Source organism: Phaseolus vulgaris, chromosome 4, assembly GCF_000499845.2.
Source record: "Phaseolus vulgaris cultivar G19833 chromosome 4, P. vulgaris v2.0, whole genome shotgun sequence".
Classification (NCBI taxonomy): domain Eukaryota; kingdom Viridiplantae; phylum Streptophyta; class Magnoliopsida; order Fabales; family Fabaceae; genus Phaseolus; species Phaseolus vulgaris.
In genome coordinates this window covers 7,332,321-7,356,830 of record NC_023756.2, presented here as the reverse complement: position 1 = coordinate 7,356,830, position 24,510 = coordinate 7,332,321, and the positions used below count along the sequence as shown (strand labels likewise).

The 24,510-nt window shown below is 34.1% G+C and overlaps 1 protein-coding gene across 1 annotated transcript; it reads left to right on the top strand.

Moving 5' to 3' along the window:
- The first annotated feature begins 742 nt into the window (after window positions 1–742).
- On the top strand, window positions 743–15,389 carry LOC137837122 (triacylglycerol lipase 2-like). Its single transcript, XM_068645989.1, has 9 exons — window positions 743–1,029; window positions 3,061–3,177; window positions 13,043–13,183; window positions 13,285–13,395; window positions 13,652–13,795; window positions 13,946–13,986; window positions 14,321–14,400; window positions 14,493–14,588; window positions 14,906–15,389. The coding sequence occupies exons 1-9, from the start codon at window positions 874–876 to the stop codon at window positions 15,196–15,198; spliced, it is 1,179 nt and encodes a 392-aa protein (XP_068502090.1). The 5' UTR covers window positions 743–873; the 3' UTR covers window positions 15,199–15,389.
- Window positions 15,390–24,510: the final 9,121 nt, after the last annotated feature.

Below are 24,510 nucleotides of genomic sequence, written 5' to 3'. Positions count from 1 at the left end.
GAGAGGCTGAGGCAAGCCTCGAGACGGTTGCGGCTGGCAACCCCTCAGCCTTTGATGTTGGCCCTTCCACCATTGTCGACAGGGACAGGAAAAGGAGAAGGGATGCAAGCAACATCGCGACCACCACCCGATCCCCTGGCGACATTCGACTCCTCCGCAACCTCCTTCTCTAATTAGAATCCTCTTCATCGGTCAGTGACACTGCCGACCCTTCTGCTGTTGTCGTTTAAGCCCCTAGACTTTGATGGTCCCCTTATCTCTACTAGGGGTGATTTATAATTCTCGAGGGACGTCCAAGTTAGTATACCTCCTGCCATCGATTTAACACTTTTTTTATTTTCTAATTAAAAAACTATTTTATTATTTCTTAAATGAATCAACTAATTATTTCTTAAAACATCATTCATATTAATTGACATAAAATAACTAATTTTTGGTGAAGAATACTAAAAACAACATCAATTAATAGTTTATTGCAATCTTGAAGATGTAAAAGAAAAGTTAAAAGAAAGAAGAATTTAAAGTAGTTGAGATATAACAAGAAAACCTTTTAATTCATACACTTTTCCATTTTGCCTATTTTCTGGGTTCTTAGTTAATATTTTTTTTTTATCAATAATAAATAATATAATAAAGGGGAGTAGTAAGTTTATTCCAATCCTTCTACAAAATTACATTAAAAATTATAACCCTGTGATCAAAACCAGTCCACACATTAATTATAAGCATATATAAATTCCTATTATAAGGCACCCCAAACTGTGAATACTGTTATAAGGCGAAACTGTTATTAGCCACCCAGTTAATAGTTTCTTATTGAATGGGAATTGTTGTGTTCCTCAATGCCACATTGCACATTTAAAACCAAAACTCATGGCTGAAATAGGCTTGTTGGGTTCCATTACTTTGTCTCTTTGTTTCTTTGTCCTAGAATTGGTGCCTCATCAAGCACAAGGAGAAGATCCTTCATTGGATGGCTTATGCACTTCTTCAATCACCATTCATGGTTACAAATGTCAAGAACTTCAAGTAAGACCTCTAAACATATTTTACCACACAAACATTATTTCTTTTATATATATATTAGGGTATGCATGGAAATTACTTACGTTTGAAGGTAACCAGAGCCAGATCCAGGGGTGATTTGAGATGCCACAGCACCCCAGATTTTTTAACTCCTTTCAATTTTGTACATAAAAAGATGTTTTGGTTATAACTTTGTCACCTTCATTTAGGGTATAATTACGATCAATTTTTGGAATATCTTCTCCTTGGTGTATTGGAATATTTAAAACTTCATGCGAATGTGATCTGCATGAATTTCTAAAACCACACTAAAAGTTTCTTATCATTTTTTTCCTTTTAATATTACCTTAACATGAACCTTAACTTTTCAAATTCTTAAAAATAACAGACAAATATGATTGATACAATCATCATTGTAACCATGCTAATCTCAAGAACTTTAATGTTGTGATTAAAATCATATTGACAAATAGTGTCTTTTGAAACTTAGTTGTGTAAACACCGATGATTTTTATTTACATTTTCACTTTAATTAAAAAAATGTGTCGTTTTTCTTTCAATGTATTTAGTATTTTCAAAAAAAATTATGTTTCCTCTACATTTTAGTAAGAGACAAACATATTGAAGAGAAAGTCTCTTAAACAAATATGGAAAGAACACTATAAGAAAATCATCAAATAGAAACTAATTTTTAGAGATCAAAATAATTAGTTGTAATAGTAACTAAATTAGAGACCATCTTATAAACTAAAAAAAAATTGGTTTCTAAATTAAATGGTTTTTAAATTGGTATCTAATTAGCAACCAATGTTTTAACTACCAATTATTTAGATTCTAAATTTGATAACAAAAACCTTGGTTTATAATTAGATACCAATTTAGAAACCATTTAACAATAATAAAAACTAATTTAGAAACCAAAAAATTATTTAGTCCCTAAAATGGTCTCTAATTTAATCACAATAGTAACTAATTATTTTTTGTCTCTAAAATTGGTTTCTATTTCATGATGATTTTCTTATAGTGGAAAAATTTAAAATAAGATTACTTTTAAGTATCTCATTTATTTGGATATTTTTAATTGAATTTTTTTAAAAAAATTGTTCAATTGAGTGTTTAAAACATTATTTTTTTAATTACTTTTATCGTTTGATTTTGTAGTTAATAGGAAGATATGATGATTACTTTAATCAATGTGTCTTTTTTTTTTTCTCTCCACACTTTTCTAACTTGCGGATTAATTTGTTGTTAGAAAGAGAAGCAATGAGTTTACCTACAAGTTAGAGAATATTGTAATAAAAATTAACAAGTTAATCAATAAGTTAAGTTAATCAATAAGTTAAGTTAATCAATGAGTTGGAAATGAGAAAATGAAAATAACATTATCTATTTCATTGGTAAAAAATGTTTTCTTCTAGTGTTTTTAAAATTCATTATGAATATGTATAGTCTATTTATGTACCATTTTTTTGTTAATATATGTATTTTGGTCTAGTCCTCCCATATTTTTTTGACAATGATTGATGTTATTTGAGGTGTCAGAATAACCGAAATGTTAAGTTACATAGTAATGTTAAACATGAAAATTTTATATAAAAAAATGATAAACTACTTAGACAAAAATATAAAAATATTTTTAAATTACTAAAATAAAAAAACTTTTAAGATTCGATTAAAGATACATAAATTTTTTAAGTTACTTAACTTAATTAAATCAGTTTGTAAATCAAAAGAAAAAAGAAAAACAATTGTAAAGAAATTCGGATATATATTATTATCCTTTTCTTATTAATTAGATTCCTTTTCATCTATATTTTTAACTCCATAATTAATAAGTGGGTATAAATATAATGTAAAAAAACATTTACTATTTCATTATATTGTAAAATGACAATCAAAATGAAACAATTTGTGATGAGAAACATGGTGTATCTAATTGTGGTGGATATGAAGTGAATTTTTTGTCACCAATGCTGTGAAATTAAAAACTTACCTCAGAATATGGATTAAAATGCTGTATACAATGTTGATTAGGTTACAACAGAAGATGGCTACATTCTTAGCCTTCAAAGGATCCCTCAAGGTCGAACAGAGGTTGGTGACAGTGAGACTAAGAAACAGCCCGTGATAATACAACACGGAGTACTTGTGGTAAGTTAGAAAAACTGCAACAATTTAGCCTTTCTTGAATGAAAACATGAGTTAACAGACATAACTAGTTATAACATACAAAAAAGAAAAGGCTAAAAATACATTAAATAGTGTAAACTTTGATTCACTGAGATAAGAAAATGTTGTGATATAACTCAAATGATGGATCGTGCTTGTTATAGTCAGTTGTATTCTGTTATCAGTTAGTGAAAATAGCTTTATGTATCTTGGTGAGAATAGCATATAAAAGTAGGGTTTGTAACAAAGTGAAACAGATATTTTGAGGAAGAAAATCTTTTCTTAATTTCTTCTCTCCATTATCTACAATATTCATGAGTGAGTGAGTATCTTCTTCTCAATAAGATGGTATCTAAAGCTACTGTTCAATGGCCTGTGTTTGTGAGCTGTTGAAAGTTGATACTGTGCAAATACTCGGAAGCATGAGTGACTTGGAATCATGGTGGATTTAAATGGTTCTTTCCCAGAAAACTTACCTGTGTTCAATGGCAAGAACTTTGATTAATTGTTTGAGAAATGAGGGTTATCTTTGACTTCCTATGAAAGAAATTGTAAAACATGGGATTTGAGAAGTAGGAAGAGGTGCAACAGACGCACAAAAGACAGCGCACAAGGAATCCAAGAAGATGGATTGTAAAACCCTTTTCTTCATTCATGTGTAGACATCTTGGAAACTTAGAAAATTCACTCAACTAATTCTACATAAGAAGCATGGCATATTCTGCACAAAGCATATGTAGGTGCTGACAAAGTAAAGAAAGTTAAGCTTCAATATCTTTGAAGACTACCTATGACTGATCAAGAGTCCATAGGTGATTATTTCTACTGACTAGTTCTTGTGAATGCAATGAAATCTTGAAATGTGATGTTACAGGTCAACAAAATGTTGACAAGGTGTCGAGAGCATTGATTCCTCAATTTGACCATATTGTGATGGCATCCAGGAATCAAAGAATTCTGAGAAGAGAAAAAAGTAGGAGTTGGAAAATTCTATTGAAGTCGATGAATAGAGTCAATTAGAGGAGGAATGGTGAAAAGGTTCAAATTTTGCAGGCACAAACCGGTCACAAAAACAAAGGTGTAGGAGGCTGAAATAGAAAAAAGAGACGGAAAGACAAGTGGAGAGTTAGAAGAAAAAAGTTAAATGCTACAAATTTTAATAAATGGGGAATGTTGTTGATGAATGCAGAGTGGCAAAGGATGAAAGGGAAAACCTAATGATGAAGCATGTCTTCTGTTAATGGTGACCACAAATTCTGAGATGATGACTTGTGAATCTTGATATCTTAACTGGTTGTTCAAATCACATGATTTGACATAGAAAAAGGTTACTTGACTTAATGAATATGGTAAGATTTGCTGATATATAGTATCATAAGGTAATTGGACAAGATGTAGATAATAGAATTAAACTCATACAAGTTGAGTTATGTATACTCTTAGCACTAACACAAAACAAATGGTTAGATTTAATATAAAATAAGATTAATTTGTGTATTATTTACCCAAATAAGTATGGATTAAAGTGGTTTATGTTACTACTACTCTCACTTTGAAAGTAACAAAAATAGAATATAGATATATATATAACTCCAATATTTTATAAATTTATTTGTTCCTGCCAGGGAGATGGGATCTAAAGAACTATTGAAGTCTTTTTCTCCTTCCTTCGGTCGGTCAGGTTGCTGGGTAGTGAACCGGGATTCTTCTCGTCCTCCTTCTTCTCCTTCGACACTCGATCTCGGGTGAACATCGGATGGTGGGGTACCTGCGAAGGCACCCCAACGCTCAAGTCAGTAAAGCGGGTGATCAGTGCTCTGGTAGGTGAACAATAATAAATGACGTACCTTTCTCATTGGGATGTGTGCTATTTATACTATTTTAATGGGCTTACCTTATTGGGCCTGATTAGCGGAGTGAATCTCGCTTAGGGTTGTATTATGTAATCCTTAATGACGGATTAGCTTCACTGACCTTGGTTTGAGCGTTAACAGTAGTATGGGTCGGCCGACCAGGTCGACCGTGGCGATTCCCCTCGTCTCGGCCAAGCTTCCATGGTCTCGGCCAAGTCTCTCAGGTCTTGGTCGGCTCGGCCAAGTATCTCAAGTCTAGGTTGTCTCGGCCAAGTATCTCAGGTCTCGGTTGTCTCGGCCAAGTATCTTAGGTCTCGGTCGTCTCGGCCAAGTATCTTAGGTCTCGGTCATCTCGGCCAAGTATTTCAGGTCTCAGTCATCTCGGCCAAGTATTTCAGGTCTCAGTCATCTCGGCCAAGTCTATCATGCATCGACCAGGTTTCCCTGGCCTCGGTCAAGTAGACCATGTTTCGGGCAGTCAGGTGGGTCTCGGTCAGGAAGACCAAGTGTCGGTCTCGCCCATACCGGTACATTATTATTATTAACAAATTAATTAATAACTACTTAAAAGATAAATCATAACAACTCGACTATCTTTTATTATATTTATAATATATTATTCAATACAACAAAATTATAAGAATTAATATAATCATATATATATATATATATATATATTAATCAAAAGATAAGGTTACCAAATCTTATATAACAAAAACACTTTAATTATTTGAAATACTTATAATTTTTTTTTTCATCTTTTTCTTATTCATTTACTCACTTGAAATTCAGAGCGTCATTTATAGGTGGATTGGACCCCGTTCAATTTTACACACATTCTTTATTAGTATTCACACCTTAACTCATACAGATCAGACATTCCATGTTAGAAATATGATTAAGGTTCACAAGAAAAGGGTGGATTGTCCAAACCAGCTTCAATGGAAAAGAGAGATCCAATCTGCAAGTTGTTATGTTTCTAGGTAAGGTTCTTTAGCTTGACTCTTGGTCATTTGGGGTGTGATAAATATCATATGTGACTTCATTTTTTTTTTATAGAATCTTGTTGGTAGATTGTATGAGTTTGATTTCCGAATGTTTTTTTGTGGTTTTGGGTGTGATTCTTAACTATCTTTAATGGTAGGTGGACAAGGGAGGCGAAAACCTAAAAATATCAAGAATATAGAAAGAAATGGACAAGAATGGAAGAATGTAATTTTGAAAATGAAAAAATTAAAAAGACAAGGATGGGTGGTAGCTTACCTGGTCAAAGTTACACAACTTCTTGGAATTGGAAAGACCATTGACTCTTGGTACACGTCTTCGATATGACACACCAATTAAGACATAGAAGAAGAGAGACCATTTAGAAAAATCTACTAAAATGTCTCTCAGAAACAACACACAAAAGGCTATCAAAACACTCAAATGTATTTCAAATTCAAATGTTAATTTTACATGCTATTAAATGGCCTCCTATTTATAAGGTTTTGGTAATGAGAATCCAAGTCTTACTTAAAAATATGGGACTTGAATTCCACCTAAGATGTTAACATACCTCCTATTCGTATTGTAGGTACAATTAGCTCTAGAATGGGGTGGAATGGAGCCTTAAACCCTTTTTCCAATGGATAAAAAATAGACTGTCTAGTAGACCGTTTTTTTTATCCTCTAATAGATGTTCTAGCAATAAGAGTCCAAGCATGAGCTACAACAAAAGTAACAAGAGACCAACACACAATTTATTCAGGTTCAGCCATATGGGAGCTACAATCAGTTCCCTTAAGCAACTACTTAAGAGCTTCCACTAACCAATACATTTGTTACAACAAGTATTCTCACTTCTCTAGGTTACAATGAGTATTCTCACTTCTCTAGGTTACAACAAATATTCTCACATTTCCAAGTTACAACAAGTATTCACACCTCTCCAAGTTACACTTTCTTAACCTCCTTAGATTAAGAACTCTCAAGAAAATAAAGAACACTCATAAAGAGAGTACAAAGAAAGCTCATCACATGTGCATAACTTCACAAAATGAAGAATTACAATTTTTAACACTCAACCCAAAAGACTAGACGCTTTAACAATTTGATTAGACGCTCATTGTAACTCTTGTATTTTTGCAAGAATACTTGAATAGCTTGAATTTCTCGGCTTTCCTTTTTTCCATTTTCCACCTTCAATCCCTTTATTTATATATATATATATATATATTTTATTTTATTTTATTATTTTTTTTGAATATTTCCTTTGATACTTGAATTATTTAATTTTGGATTTTCCAATATCTTCATATCTTCCTATTTTTTGTGATAGATGCTCAAAAGATAAAGTTTGGATTTATAAACTTTCAATTTTTTTTTTCCAATCTGTTTAAGAAACTAATTTGAAAGTATTTCCAATATGGTTTATGATGTAGTCTTATCTTGAATCCATGTAGTTCTTTGTAAGTTTTGATATGTTGCAATTTGATGGATGCTTTGAGTCGGTTAAATGGATGAAGAAAATTGAATGGAGAAGATGAATTTGGTTGGTGACCATAGAGACTTAGAAGAGGTGAGGTCAACTCCTAAGTGATTCTAAGCTAGACACAAAACTGGTGCTAACAAAGAGTGAGCAAAGAAGACAAATTGTGCACAAACTTTGGGCAACATTTAAGCTAGTTTACAAAGAGGACTAGCACTTGTATTTATAGTGCTATAAGGGTAGCCAATGTGCAATTTTTAACCCTAAAAACTCTTCACTCCTAGTTTGACAAGTGTCCTCCTCTAATTGGAGAAAATCCTCTCCATTCTCATGATGACAATAGGCTTTCTATCTCTTGAACTAAGCAAAAAAGATAGTGATTAGAACTAAGTGAACTAACCAAGAACTCTATTTAAAAAAGAATTGAATTCTCAACAAGAGTCCAAAAATAAATAATTTGACAGAGATCAGATCTAAAAAAGATTAACAATAAAGCATAATCTACTACAGAAAATTGAAGAACAAAAACTTTATTGAACAAAACCTTAGAATTCAATGAAAATTTACAAGGAATCACCCAAAAGGTTTAACATTCCATGCAGAAGAAGAGAAGAAAAGAATTATAAAAGGAAATAAAATTAGGTATGGAGTGTGCTATTCAGGCCCTTTTCTACCTTTTGAATTCTCTATTTATGATTTCCTTGTCTTAATAGATTCAGATACAAAAAAAATTATCTCATATAACATTTTTATAAACTATCAATTGTTTCCATCTTTTTCACGGGTTAACTTGCATATGTTCTTTCCAAATCTATTGCAAGTTTTCATTCTCGTTTTTCTTCCTGAAATTTTGTTTCCAATGAATTTGCTGCAAGTTTTATTGTATAATTTTTTAAGGAGATTTTTTTGCTTTATTTCTGATGCATTTTTCAGAGGATTATATTTGCACAAAACTTGAGAGAATATCTTCGTAGAAGATGTCATCAGATTTGGAAGTTGCTTATTCAGAAAGTAATAGAATCATTGGACCAACGTATTTTCTCTTTAGAAGGGTGCACTCAGTTGTAGACGCTCTAGGAAGATTGTTAATATCTTCAACAAATATCTTTTAGTCCTTTTCCAACCAAATTCTCTAGTCTTCAAGATGACTTAATTCTTCATTTTCAATGTCATCATCTAGGCTTAGAATCTCTACATATGATTAAGAACAGAGAAAATATTCTTAAAATGCAAGTGTTTAAGTTTTTATTTTCACTCCAAACACTCATGTAAGCAAACATTACCATAGGCTTCTAATATCCAGAACAATTAAATAACATTCAATCATAGAAAAAGAGGTCTTCAAACAGGATGTATTGGGCCCATGGTGAATGTAGGTAGAATGTGGGAAAAGAGGCTTAGAACTCATAGAAAATAGAGGAGCAATGAGCAATAAATCTAAAAACAAGTGTAAATAGCATATATATTTAAAATTACAATTCAACTCCTATTTTTCATTTCAACACATCATTTGTGTGTTATTGTTTTTTCATGTAGTGACGATCTATCATGTGTATTAGATGGTCTATACTTGTTTTTTTTTCTTTTCTTTTTGTTATTTTATTCTTTTCTTTCTTTTTCTATATTTTTCATTAATGAGTGATTCAAATGAGGAAGTAAGCTAATGACGTACACCCCACACTCATTCAATAACATATTCCCAAAATAATTCCAAAATTCCTTTATCTTCTAAACTAGGGACAATTATCATTTTTTTTTCTCTTTTTAAGGCTTGTAATGTGGTTTTAAAAACAACAAAATGATAAAGGCTCAAAGGGACTAACAAGTAGATTAACATCAAGGTGGACAAATATGGCTATTGGCTTAATATAAAAAAAAAAAAATTGCCTCAGTCATATCAATTTATGCACATAAAACACAGCTGCAGAGTAAAGAATCAACCTAAGTTCTAGGGTGTAAGCAAACATGAGTAAAAACACACTAGAAAGAGCATTAGACGGTTCTTTTAACATATTAGTAAAGCTCAAAATTCACTAGGGACACATCATATTCAACCCAAAATTCTCAAAACTAGCTTATTCAATAATTTACAGAGAGTCCAAACATCACAAATTAAAAAACCATTTTTTTCAAGAATTATGAAATTGCCAACCACTAGACGATCCTAAAAATCTAATGAAAATATGTGAATTTATTTACTACATAATCTAAAAATCAAAAACAAGAAAGTAAAACAATCCTAAAACTATAATCCCCTTATACACACATTTAAATCACATATTGTTCTCAATTTAAAAGAAATCATAAGAGATGTACTGAAAAAGTGGGAAAAGAGATACTTCCTCATCAAGCTTGAGGTTATGCAGGAATTTGCATATTAGATTTGTCAATCGTCTCACCTAGAGAGCAAGATTCTCATGAAAAAGCTTTAGACGGTGACTAATGACTTTGAAGGTCTTGTTGGAGGTTTGACTTAGTAATTCCACAACACCATATGGATAAACATGAGTGCCAAAAAAAAGGGTTCAATTCAACGTGAGTGCAACTTACCAAGCATGAACTTCAGTCTACAATTAAACAGTTAAGCTTTCTGGCCTACAAAAAACTCTTTCCTATCAATGAAATGATCATGAAAGTATTTTGTCTTCTCTTTATAAACTTGTAGCTTTCATAAGCCTATAGATGAATCCCATCAAGTTCCTGTAGTTGTAACTTCCTTTGTTCTCCTACTTCATTTATATCCAAATTGAAAGCTTTAACTCAGTATGCTTATCTACAGTTTTCATAGGAAGGTGACAAGTTTTACTAAAGATAATTCTAAAGGAAGAGATCTCAATAGGTGCTTTGTAAGCAATCTTGTGGGCCCAAAGAGCGTCATCTAAACAATGACTCCAGTCTTTCCTATTTGGCTTTACCATTTTCTCCAAAATTCTCTTTATTACCTGAAAAAATTTATAATAACTCGAGCACCATTATCCTTTGTGGCTATAACTTCCACCCACTTGTAGACATCATCAAGTAATATATATGTAAAGCCAAAATAAATAGGGAATGGTCCCATAAAATCAATACCCCACACATAAAATATTTCACAAAATAACATAGGCTACTAAGGCATCTGTTGCCTACACGAGATAGTAGCTTTTGCTCTTTAACATTGCACACATGTAGATGAGATCTTCCGGGCATCTTTGAAAATCGTGGACCAATACAATTTACAGTCTAGTACCTTCCTTCTTCTTATTTGTGCTCCAAGATGTCCTTTAGCAGGTGAGGCATGATGGAAGTGATGTCCAAACTATATTTCATGGTTTGGAATACATCTAAATACATCTACGAATAATTTGGTCACTACAAAAACACCACAAATAAGGGTCATCCCAAACATAGTACTTGATATAACTTTTAAGTTTGTCTTGTTAAGCTTTAGTAGCCCAAGGTGGAAGAAAAAAGAGCAGCAAGATAGTTAACAATATCAGCAAACCAAGAAATGAAAGAAGGAGAATTAGACAGTCTAAATCGTCTACTGGGTCATCCCAAATAGGAAATGCATATTTCTCCCTCTCAAGAGGGCTGAGATGGTCTGTTACGAGATTACATGCACTACTCCTGTTTTGTATAGCTAAATCAAACTCTCGGATTAGAAGCATCCATCTGATCAATCAGGACTTTGAATCTGTCTTTTCAATAAATACTTCAGAGCAACATGGTTTGTATACACAACTACCTTAGAGCATAAAAGATATGATCTGAACTTAATTATCTAAGAAAAAGACAATGGCTAGCATTTCTTTCTCAGTGGTAGCATAATTAACCTAAGTTGCATATAAAGTTCTAGAGGCATAATAGATCACATGAGAGTTCATTAACCCTCTGTAATAATACAGACCTCAAAGTATAAATTGATGCATCACACATTAGTTTAAATGGAAGCTTCTAGTCAATTGGTTGAATGATAGGAGGAGTGGTGAGAGTTTTCTTGAGGCAGTCAAATGCAAATGGAACATAATTCTGCAATAGGTTAGACAATGGAATGGCAATCCTTCTAATCTATTTTTAGACCGTACCTTATGACGTCCGGTGGTCAGTACTTTGCGATATGTCACTATTACTAGACCCGAAATCAGATTTGTGATGATCAAAGTTTGTCAATGGCGAAACCACTATATTCTCGTTGGATTGTAGTTAGATGCATACCCGGTATCTTAAAGGTAGTTTATTCCATGGACTACATTTTTAGCTTGCATTTCTTGCCCAACCTTTGCCACTGAAAGTCATTTGTGATGCTAATTGTACATTTGATATTAATGATAGATATTCTACTTCAGGAACAACCATCTTTCTTGGGCACAATTTAATATCTTAGTGGTCCCGCAAGCAACGAGTTAGTGCTCATTCTAGCACAAAGGTTGATTACAAAAGTTTGGCTCAAACTTATACTAAATTAACATGGATTTCTACTTTGCTGATTGAAATTCAAGTTTCATTTATTACTCGTGTTCTTTGTGATAATCAAAGTGTTTTATCTATTGCTCACAATCCCATGTTTCATAATTGCAATAAATGCATGGAGATTGATGTTTTCTTTGTGTAGAAAAAGATTATGGCCAAGCAACTCTTTATCTATCATATTCCTGCTATCAATAGACAACTATGCTGACCAAACCTCTATCTTTAGCTCGCATTTCTTGCCTTAGAGGCAAACTCAACGTGAAGAGTTTTTAATGACCTTGAGTTTTTCTTGAAAAACTCTTCACCTTGAGTTTGATAGAGTGAATAATTAGTTATATTTTATGTTCTCTGTTACAACTATTAGCTTTATAGTTGTCAGCCGTTACTAATAATAACTTTTGTTGGTAAGAGAGGTTGCCTATAATTAATCTTGTAAGCTTCTTACAACATAAGATGAAAATAATAAACAGTTCAGTTTGTTAACAAAGTTTTACTATTATACAAAGGTAATTGTTATTATAAGGAGGATGAAGGTATTATTATACACCAGTTGTGTGATGCAATGGAAGTTATTTGGAGCAGATAATCTACATATACAAACTCTGTTACGTGAGTCTAACATTTCGCATTCTGAGTTAAGTAACATGATAGTTGGTGAAGTGTTGATAGGGGAAGACATAGTTATACCTTTACCCTGCATTATTGTTGGAGGAGGATAAGGAATAGTAGGTATATGGATTAACATGTTATGGTGTTAGGTGGAAAAGTTTGTCAGTGCTAGGTGTTATGAGAAGTTTGTCAGGATGCTAGAAAACTTGTTAGGTAGTTTTATTGTGTTTTATTTTTGTGTTGTGTTGTTTGTTACTTTGAATTAAACTATGGTAATCCTTTAGTAATTATGTATATTTTGCTGATAAAAAAATATGAAGCATAAGGGACTCTTTGTGGCCTTATTAAGACCTTAAATTATGCACATATATCATTAGACTAGCTCAGATCATGGAGGACAAGTTTGTTCTATTGTTATGTTTCTCAAATGTTCTTGACTGAATATGAAGACATGGGTACGCAGGATGGAAGGGCATGGCTTCTGAACTCTCCAGAACAAAACCTGCCCATGATTCTGGCTGATAATGGCTTTGATGTGTGGATTGTTAATGCCAGAGGAACAACATATAGCCGCAAACACATCTCTTTGGACCCCTCTAAACCAGTTTGTCACTTTTTATGGATGTTATTGTTCTATTGATACTTAACAATGTCTTTTGTTTTATATGTATTAACATTTTTGTGTGTATTGTTTAAACATGGAAGGCTTATTGGAATTGGTGCTGGGATGATATGGTGACTTATGATTTGCCGGCTATTTTTAATTATGTTTCCAAACAAACTGGGCAGAAGATAAATTACGTGGGACATTCTTTGGTAAGTAGTATAAGTTGGTACAAAACTTACATTTAATTATTTAGTTGTTTGTCACCTTTTGAATAGGAAATGCACTTCAGCAACTTGTGTCTATCTTCATTGCAAACCCTTTATCATGTGGACCATGAAAGTAAAAGTCAAATTCTGATTAGAGAAAAAAAAAACCAAGAAATTGCATCTAAGTATTGTCCTAACAAATGTGTCCAACAATTATAGTTCTAGTCTGGTACTATTGTTTGAAGGCCATGTTTGGCAGGGAACTTTGATAGCCTTAGCGTCCTTCACAGAAGGGAAATTGGTGAATCAGCTAAAATCAGCAGCCTTGTTAGGTCCAGTGGCCTATTTGAGCCACATGAAGACAGTACTTGGAGTTCTTGCTGCCAAAGCATTTATTGGAGAGGTAAATAAGCTAATCAATCAATGATACTAACTTTTGATCTCTACAAATTTAAAATTAATCATACCATATTGTTTGGCTAGACGAATTTCAGCATAAGAATTTGATTATACAGATCAAATTAGTGTCAACTCATGTTTTTTCCTTGTACAGATCATGATCAACACTGGTATGCCAGAATTTGATCCCAAAGGGTAAGAACATATAACTTAAATGGATTAAATATATATTTTATTTCTATACTTTCACACAAATTTAGCTTTTGTTCTTAATAAACTTTAGACTTTTTGATACTTGTAGTAACATAACTATTAGAATGGGTCTTTTGCGGAAAATCAATTTTGTTACGTAAAAAAATCATAAGTTTAAGTTAATCTAAATACTCAGAAAGTCTTAAGTTTGAACTATGAAGAAAAAATCAATTTCACGTTAACATAAGGCTTATTATAAGCCACTCCTCATACTTTAAAATCCACTGCCTAATATTCCATACATAATTAATACTCTTTCAACATTTGATTTGACTAGGTTACCTGTTATTGAATTGATCAAGTTTCTCTGCCTTGCGCCTGGAGTAGACTGTGGAGATGTGTTTACTGCAATAACTGGTTTAAGTCTATGCTCAAACTCTTAAGCCTAGACACCTTTTTTTACAAGAGAAAAGCTTTCCCAGTTTTTTACCATGTGTTGCCTTATTCAGGTGATAACTGTTGCGTCAATGCTTCCACTGTTAATCGATTCATGATGCATGAACCTCAACCAACATCAACAAAGAACATGGTGCACTTGTCTCAGAGTAAGAATATTCAATCTGCCCTATTATATACTTTGTTATGTTTCAAAAGATTAAAATTTATTAGAATTATCAAATTTGGATGTAGTGATCAAATGGTTCAATAGGTTTGTTGTTCTCAGTTATGATGGTTTTATTTCAATTTTGGTTCAGAAGGACTTGCAGAAAAGTTCTTAAAGAACAGTGTTTATTTTCATTTATATTTGATTTCATTACAACATTAACTAATTAACTAATTATATACTATAAAATATTTTATTTAAATTTTCAACCCTGCAATTACATTTTATAAAAGGAAGCATCTATGTGTTCTTATGCAGCTGCTAGAAGTGGTGTTCTGGCAAAATTCGACAATGGAGGAATTTCTCCTCCAATCTATAACCTTTCAAATATCCCCCATAACCTTCCTCTTTTCATAAGCTATGGAGGCGAGGATGCACTCTCTGATGTTGATGATGTCAAGAATTTGCTTGATCATCTGAAGTTACACGATGCTGACAAGCTAAGTGTTCAGTTCATCAAGGACTATGCTCATGCAGACTATGTTATGGGGATGAATGCCAAGGACAAAGTCTACAATGATGTTACTGCATTTTTCAACCGTCAATTTTAATTAACACTTCATGGGGTGATTATGGAGGAGCTGGGCTACTTAAGTTGGAATCCCTAAAGAAAAATCAGTTTATGAATTTATAATTCTCATAATGTTATGATATGATAAAAGTAAAGTGTTCGAACCTTGAAGTTTCTAAATGGTTACACAAATATTTTAGATATTGAAATAATGCTGTTTAATTTAACAAATAATTTTAATTTTATTAGTATCAACTCAATAAAAAATATCTGCTAGTCACACTAGTGAGTTTCAAACAAAAACACTTCTGTAAATGCAAAAAAAAAAAATAGAACAAACATTATTATCCTTACTGCAAAAATAAGGATTAAATATAAGTGAAATTTATTTTTGTCCCTAATTCAAACTTTAAATTTTCTGGTTGTAATAAGAAAATTATTATAATAAGTCTTTATACATTGTTTTATTTTATGTAACAAATGAATTTTGAGTGTGAACTCCATTACAAATTATAACATTTATGTTTGAGTCAGTATGAAATACTTTAACATTGTAGTCCACATTGAAGATCTATTTATCACGTAAAAAAAAACAATGACTCATTCCAATAATTTCTTTATTACAACTACTTGTGAGGTATAAAATTAAGACTAAGGACAAAACTTAATTTCATGTGAAAGTATAGGGTTTAGGGTTTAGAGGGATAAACAAAATATTTAATCCAAACAATAATAAACGGGTTAAACAAAATATTTAATCCAAACAATAATAAAAGGGTTGAGATCAAAATCCAATTTGATTCACTCTCTATCTTTTTCTCCACAATTGCACACATTATCTCATTGATTCTCTTATTTTATTGATTCTTTTATTAGGGTAGCAAAATAAAATTAGTGATTTCTGAATCTTCTCATATTCATTAAGGATTATTTCTTCTATTTTTTTTATCAATTTTACTCATTCTCAATTTCAATTTTAGACGCCATAGCTACCTTATGCAATTCTTCATCTCAATTTATTTTTCCTCATCATCGTCTCTCCTCATTCAAGTAGGTTGTCTTATTTATTTTTATATCTTGGTATCTATAGTTAGTTCCATTAAGGGTCATAAGTGAGAGTAAGATAACATTGGTAATGGAGACAAAATGTGGCAAGGTAAATTTAAATTCATATTTACTCATTATTTTGGTGGATGTATTGATATTGGATAGGTCCAACATCCAACACATTTAATTATTAATGTTTTGGAAGTTGTATTTCTAGTATGAAAAGTTTTGAATATTTATCTAACCTTATTTTCTCATCTGATATATTTAATATAAAAATTTAAATATTATCTTAAATTTAAATTGTTCATATGATTTATGCAAAGATTAGATGAATAAAAAGTTGTTCAAATCGTTTAAAATATCGTTTATTAGTTCTTGATCGTCCACATTTTGTGAATTGTTTAGAAAATGCTTATTTAATATGAAAATAACAACTTTATTGTCAAATATTTTTTTAGGTTCAATTTGTAGTACCATCCAACATATAAACTATGACTATTGGTACAAATATATATATATATAGGGATATCGTGTGCGGAAGCGTGATAATTTCAACCAAAGATTATGAGAAATTAAAGTAACAAAGTAAAGTGAGAATGATACTAGAAATTTTTAGGTGGAAAACCCCTTTAAATAGAGGTAAAAACCCAACGACGAGAGAGTCAAAACTTCCACTATAATGGTATTGGGAGTACAATGAATTCCTCTCAAGCTAATAGATAAATAGCCCCAAAAACAAATTCTCTCTATATGGGTTAAACACTTACACCCAAGAAATAGAGAGAGGAAGCAAGTGTGTTGCTGTATGTTGTGTATTACATTGCTTGAAGGAAGCCACTATATATAGTGGTTCTAGGAGACAACAATAATAAATACAATTAATGGTAATTAACCTCCCATTTATGACAATTGATTGTGGCAATTAACCTCTCATTGATTGTAATTGATTGTGGCAATTAACCTCCCATTGATTGCAATTGATTGTGCTAAGTAACCTCCCAATTATGACAAGAAAACGGAAAGGTGAGTCATAAACCCACAAATCTCCACCTTGACTTGCCTTTGACTGGAACACTCTCTCGCCATGAAGCCTGGATTAAGTATGGATAATACCAGCTAAGTTCAGGCAATGATCGAACTTTGCCGATGGAAGTGGCTTGGTCAACATGTCTGCTGGATTTTCAGCAGTATGAATTTTTTCAACAATTATATCTCCTGTATCAACAATGTCTCGGATAAAATGGTGTTTAATTTCAATGTGCTTGGTCCTTGAGTGATACTTACTGTTCCTGGTTAAGTGAACAGCACTCTGACTATCACAAAATATAACAAGAACATCTTGTTGAAGACCAAGTTCACTTACCAAGCCTCGAAGCCATATAGCCTCTTTCATACCTTCTGTAGCAGCAATATATTCTACTTCAGTGGTGGACAAAACCGCAATGGCTTGAAGTGAAGAATACCAGCTGATAGCAGACCCACATAGGGTAAAGATGTAAGCTGAAAGTGACCTTCTCCGATCTAAATCACCACCATAGTCAGCATCAACATAGCCAACTGCTCCTCCGGGATCGACTCTATGTTGATCAAATACCAAACCAAGATCTGGAGAACCTTTCAGATAACGAAGTATCCATTTAACGGCTTCCCAGTGTGCCTTGCCTGGATTATGCATGAACTTGCTAACAATGCTAACAGCATAAGCTAAATCAGGTCTAGTACATACCATAGCATACATGAGACTTCCAATTGCATTTGAAACGGGACATGTGACATGCGTCTTTTGTCCTCGTCTGATTTTGGACACTGATCTGATGACAACTTGAAGTGGGCGGCAATTGGAGTATTAACAGCTTTGCAATCTCGCATTCCAAATTTGTCAAGCATTTTAAGAACATACTTCTTTTGTGATAGAAAAAGTTTTCCAGATTGTCGATCTCAGTTGATCTCCATTCCCAAAATTTTCTTGCCAGGACCTAAGTCCTTCATATCAAATTCACTGCTAAGCTGAGCCTTTAACTTGTTAACTAAAAATTTATCTCTTGCAGCAATCAACATGTCATCAACATATAGCAACAAGTATACAAAAGACCCATCAGATGTCTTTTGAAAATAAACACAGTTATCATAGCTACTTCTGGAGTATCCATGTCCAACCATGAAAGAATCAAACCTCTTATACCATTGTCTTGGTGATTGCTTCAAGCCGTAAAGAGATTTTTTCAAACGACATACATGGTCCTCCTTTCCAGGTACAACGAAGCCATCAGGCTGCTGGATGTAAATCTCTTCCTCAAGATTACCATGAAGAAAAGCAGTTTTCACATCTTTCTCTTGATCAAAACCTCTTACAACAAATCTTGCTTTATTCCTTGTACTCTCAACACCAGGGATCCCTTCTTTTCTCTTAAAGATCCACTTGCAACTAATGACTCGTTTTCCTTCTGGTAACTTCACCAATTCCCATGTTTCGTTTTTTAGAAGACTCTCAACTTCTTCTTGCATAGCAACAATCCACTTTGTTGAGTCGTCACCAGAGATAGCTTTAGAGTAATTCTTGGGTTCACCTTCTTCACCCATCTCTTGTGCAATAGTTAAAGCATAAGCAATGTTGGCAGATTCTGCAATTAATCTTTGAGTCGGTTTTCTTGGTCTCTGTTGTGGAAGTTCTTGAGCCAAAGACCACGGTTGTGGTAACCCTCGTCGTTTAGGTGGACATTGCTCACGTGGACTCAAATGTTCATTTGTACCATCAATAGCAGTGACTTGATCACCTTGAGTACTGGAGGAATTAGGAACGTCTTCCTCATGAGCGGGTGTTTTAATCTCAAACTCCACCTTCTCTCGAGCATCTTCTTGGTCACCTGTATCAATTGAGGAAATGACAGTATCTTTTGCAGAAGAGAGCATAGCATTTTCATTAAAGGTCACATTCCGACTGTGAATTACTTTATGAGATTCTAGGTCATATAAACGATAGCCTTTAACCCCTAAGCCATAACCCAAGAAAATGCACTTCTTAGCACGAGGTTCTAATTTTCCCTCGTTTACATGAGAATAAGCAGGGCAACCAAATATTTTAAGATTAGAATAATCAATAGGGTTACCTGACCAAACTTCTTCTAGAATGTTGCAATCAATGGATCTATTAGGAGGCGGTTTATCAGATAACATGTCGTTGAAGCCGCTTCAGCCTAAAAAGATTTGCTCAAACCAGAATGGGAGAACATGCAACGAACTCTCTCCAGGATAGTTCTATTCATTCTTTCTGCAACCCCGTTCTGTTGTGGAGTACTTAGGATGGTGAAGTGTCTGGAAATGCCTTCCTTCTTGCAGAAATCATTGAATTCATTCGAACAGAACTCAAGGCCATTGTCTGTCCTTAACCTCTTTATCTTCTTGCCAGTCTGATTCTCAATCAATAATTTCCACTCTTTAAAAGTGGAAAATGCTTCATTCTTATGTTTGAGAAAATACACCCATAGTTTTCGTGAGAAATCATCAATAATTGTCATCATATAACGACATTTACCTCTGGAGGGAACTTTTGACGGACCTCAAAGATCCGAGTGAATGTAATCCAAGGTACCTTTGGTTCTGTGTATGGCTTTAGAAAAACTAACCTTTTTCTGCTTACCAAAAATGCAATGTTCACAGAAATCAACCTTTCCAGTACAGTGGTTACCAAGGTGACCCTTCTTCTTGAGGATTTGAATTCCCTTCTCACTCATGTGGCCTAATCTCATATGCCACAACTTGGTGTTATCTTTGTTGGGTGAGGCAACAGCTGCAGAACCTGTAACAGTTGAACCCTGCAGCACATACAAACTATCACATCGAATTGCCTTTAGTAACACAAGAGCTCCTTTAGACACTTTTAAAACTCCACCTTCAGCTGAGTATCTACACCCATGAGATTCAAGGGTGCCTAAGGAAATGAGATTCCGTTTCAACTCAGGGACATATTTGACACCTGTTATAGTTCTAACAATTCCATCATGTGTCTTGATTTTGATTGTTCCTTCACCAACAACTTTGCATTGAGCATCGTTTCCCATCAAAACAAGACCATTATAAACTGGTTCATATGTGGTAAACCAATCTCTATTGTGAGACATGTGAAAAGTACAACCAGAATCAAGAATCCATTCATTTTTAGACCTTTGTTCAGTGTTGGAAGCTACAAAACAATCCCTATCAGATTCAGTTTCAACAATACTAGCTTCGGCAAATTTTTCTGGTTGTTTACCATTTCCCTTATCTTCTCTATCTTTCTTATTTTTCAATTTATAACAGTCAGAGATCTCGTGTCCCTTTTTCTTGCAATAACGACAATATTTGGAGTTCTTGCCTCTAGATTTTGACCTAGATTTATACTTATTGTTCTTACCTTTCTCTTGGTTTCTCCCTCTAACTACTAATCCTTCACCAGAACTTTCAGAATGAATTTGAGTATCAAATTTTTCTTTGGCTAGTAAATTAGTCTTGACATCATCAAAGCTTAAGGTAAGATAATTATCGTATAACATAATTTCTTTGAATTGTCGATGCGAGGGTGGTAGAGAAACAATAAGTAGAACGGCTTTATCCTCATCATCAATTTTAACATCCAAATTTTCCAAATCAATTATGATGGAATTAAATTCATCAAGGTGAGATTGGATGGGAGTACCTTCAGACATTCGGAGTGTAAAGAGTCGCTCCTTTAACCGGAGTTTGTTTGCAAGACTTTTGGTCATGTATAAAGACTCCAATTTACTCCATATGCCTGTTGTACTTTTCTCGTTGATTACCTCACGCAACACCTCACGGGACAAGCATAACTGGATTGCAGACAATGCCTTTTCATCCATCTCATCCCACTGCTCCTCCGTCATAGTGGTTGGTCTCATCATTTTACCTACCAGAACTTTCTTTAAACCATTCTGGGTGAGAACAGCTAGCATCTGGACTCGCCAGATAGCAAAGCTGATTTTACCATCAAATTTCTCAATATCCAATTTTGACATTATTGAACAATAGATCCTGGTTGAATTATCGAAAACCTCTGATACCAATTTGTAGGGATATCGTGTGCGGAAGCGTGATAATTTCAACCAAAGATTATGAGAAATTAAAGTAACAAAGTAAAGTGAGAATGATACCAGAAATTTTTAGGTGGAAAACTCCTTTAAATAGAGGTAAAAAACCACCGGCGAGAGAGTCAAAACTTCCACTATAATGGTATTGGGAGTACAATGAATTCCTCTCAGGCTAATAGATAAATAGCTCCAAAAACAAATTCTCTCTATATGGGTTAAACACTTACACCCAAGAACAGAAATAGAGAGTATAGGAAAAGAGAGAGAAAGCAAGTGTGTTGCTGTATGTTGTGTATTACATTGCTTGAAGGAAGCCACTATATATAGTGGTTCTAGGAGACAACAATAATAAATACAATTAATGGTAATTAACCTCCCATTGATGACAATTGATTGTGGCAATTAACCTCTCATTGATTGCAATTGATTGTGGCAATTAACCTCCCATTGATTGCAATTGATTGTGCTAAGTAATCTCCCAATTATGACAAGAAAACGGAAAGGTGAGTCATAAACCCACAATATATATATATATATATATAACATTCATAACGAGAAAGAATTAATTAAAAGGATTTTTTATTTCTTTGTCGTGTTAATTTTCTTTCCTATAAAGGTTTTATAGGTTTATTTTCTATTTTGTTTTTGTTCTCGAATGGGATTAGAACCAAGAGAATGATTCGAGTTGTTCCTCTATTTTCTTGGTTGGTTGGTGTGTACTTCTATTTCTTTCCAAGCAAGTTTCTTACTCTCCTCTTCTCACTTTTCCTTTCGATCTCCACAAAGTCCAGACTCGGATGGTACTTGCAAAAGACACTCTGACGCTTAAGTCAAAATTCAATATTTGGTACTCAGTACTCTAAGCACTGTATAATGACATACCTGGTTCTTGGATTTTGTGCCTATTTATGTGATTGTCATGGACTCTTTCTTATTGGGTCAGGCTAAGGAGTTAGGTCATGTTTAGAAGTGCATTACCTAGCTTTTGATTATTGATTAACCTCACTAATCCTGCTTCAGCGTAATGGTCTTTGTGGTATCGGTCGACATAATGATCGGGTGTCGAGAAATAGTCTCAGTCCTGCGGGCCCTACCAGTACACTTTCCCCCAGGCTCGGGGATGGTTAATCCGAAGAGTCTTTGTCTGAGGTCGTTATGACGGTTGGGCTTCCCCGAGGTCTGATGTGACGTTGGTGACGCCGAATGCGTGAGGTGACGTGCATTAATGAGGAATTTTTTAGCGTCATTTGACAAGGACCGTTGGATCGAGGAAGATTTAACGTTTGAGATGAAAGTGATACTTTGTCTCCCAGGTCCCTCAAAGGCTATAAGTAGTGGTCCCCTACAATGTTGAGTTACTACTCTTACTTGCTCCGACATGTGAAATCCTCAGTCGTTCTGGTCGTTGCTTACCCTATGTCCTGAAAGGTTAGTCATGTTCTCACTGTCTCATTCGTCTTCCTCTTTTTCTCCTTCATCTTCGTCTTCTATATATCGGGATGGGCTTCCGTTTCCTCTTTTCTAGGGAAGTACCCTATTTTGAAGTCGGATGCTAGTGATGGTATTCTGGCAGTTGATTATTGTCGACCGACCGATACCATATGTATGGGTCGGTCCCCTTCAGAGGATCCCTTCTTCTTCTTGTATTCTTGTCTTTTTTTCTGATTTGCACGTTGGCCTCCTTTTTGACGACTTCACGATGGGCGTCCTTCAATCGCTCAACGTGGCTCCCTCTCGGCTCCACCCAAACACCTGGGCCTCTCTCAAAACCTTTCGGTCTTATATGTGATCTGTTCCGTCTGTCTCCAACCCCTTCTACTTTTCTAAGTTACTATACCTCCCACCCGACCGTACCTCTTAGCTGGCATTCATTTATCAGTTGATCGGGTAATATTCTATTCAGTCTTTTCACCACCTCATATAAAAATTTAAAAGGTAAATTTTTCAAGATTTTTGTTGAGCCTGAGGACACAAGGTTCTTTTTTGACAAAGTCGATCGGTCTAGGTTTCCTTTGTACTGGACTAGGAATCCTACCCGATTCAAGGAATGGACCCGTCCGGCTCCGAGTGCCTAGGAGCAAGAGATTTATTCTCTTTTTGATAAGCTCCCCGAAAGAATCACCACATGGAAGTTGTTAGCCATGTACAAGTCGTCTCAACAATGGGCAGCCTTCCAGGATATGTTTGTATTATTTTTTTGTCTTGATCGGTCTTTTAATCTTTAACTTTCATGTTTTCTTTTTTTCTTTATGCAAATACAACGAGTAAGGAAGTTCCTCATGTAGATGACTGTTGGTTATTAATTCAGATTTTATTATTATTAATTCAAATTTTATTACCCTTAAACTATTTTACCGTTATATTGCATTAATGGTCAATTTACAAGCCTGTTAGTATTCCTAGTTTAGTGAATGGTTTACCCCATATTCATCACCCTGATCAATTGTGTGAGGCTTGCATTTTTTGAAAGAATCACAGGATACCATTTGTTAAGGAGCCTTGGTGGCAAAATTTCCTTTGGAGCTTGTTCATCCAGATGTTTGTGGCCCGATGAACATATCATCAGTTGGAGGTAATAAGTATTTTTTAACATTTATTGATGATTTTGCAAGGAAAACCTGGATTTATGTATTGAAAAGCAAGGATGACGTATTCCACTGCTTTAAAATATTTAAAGCATTTGTTGAAAGAGAGAGTGGCAGACAAATCAAGATGGTGCGTAGTGATGGAGGAGGTGAGTACAAGTCTAATGAATTCAAGAGGCACTGTGAAGAACTTGGATTGCAACATAACATAACTTGCCCTTACACACCTCAACACAACGGAGTTTCTGAGAGAAGGAATAAAACAATCATGGACATGGCGAGGAGCATGCTTAAAGCGAAAGGTATGCCAAATTATTTTTGGGCTGAGGCCGTAACATGTGCGGTATATTTGATAAACAGATCACCCACTCGGAGTGTTCCTAACACAACTCCGATTGAGGCATGGAGTGGAATCAAACCCAATGTGCAACACTTGAAGGTATTTGGGTCAATTACTTATGCTCATGTCCCCAAGGCAGCAAGATCGAAGTTGGATGATAAGGCAGTGAAGACCATTTTCATTGGATATAAGCATGGGGGATACAAATTGTACAATCCAATGACAAAGAAGATGATTGTTAGTCGTGATGTTACATTTGCCCAAGATGAGGAATGGCAATGGAATGCAACAGCTGA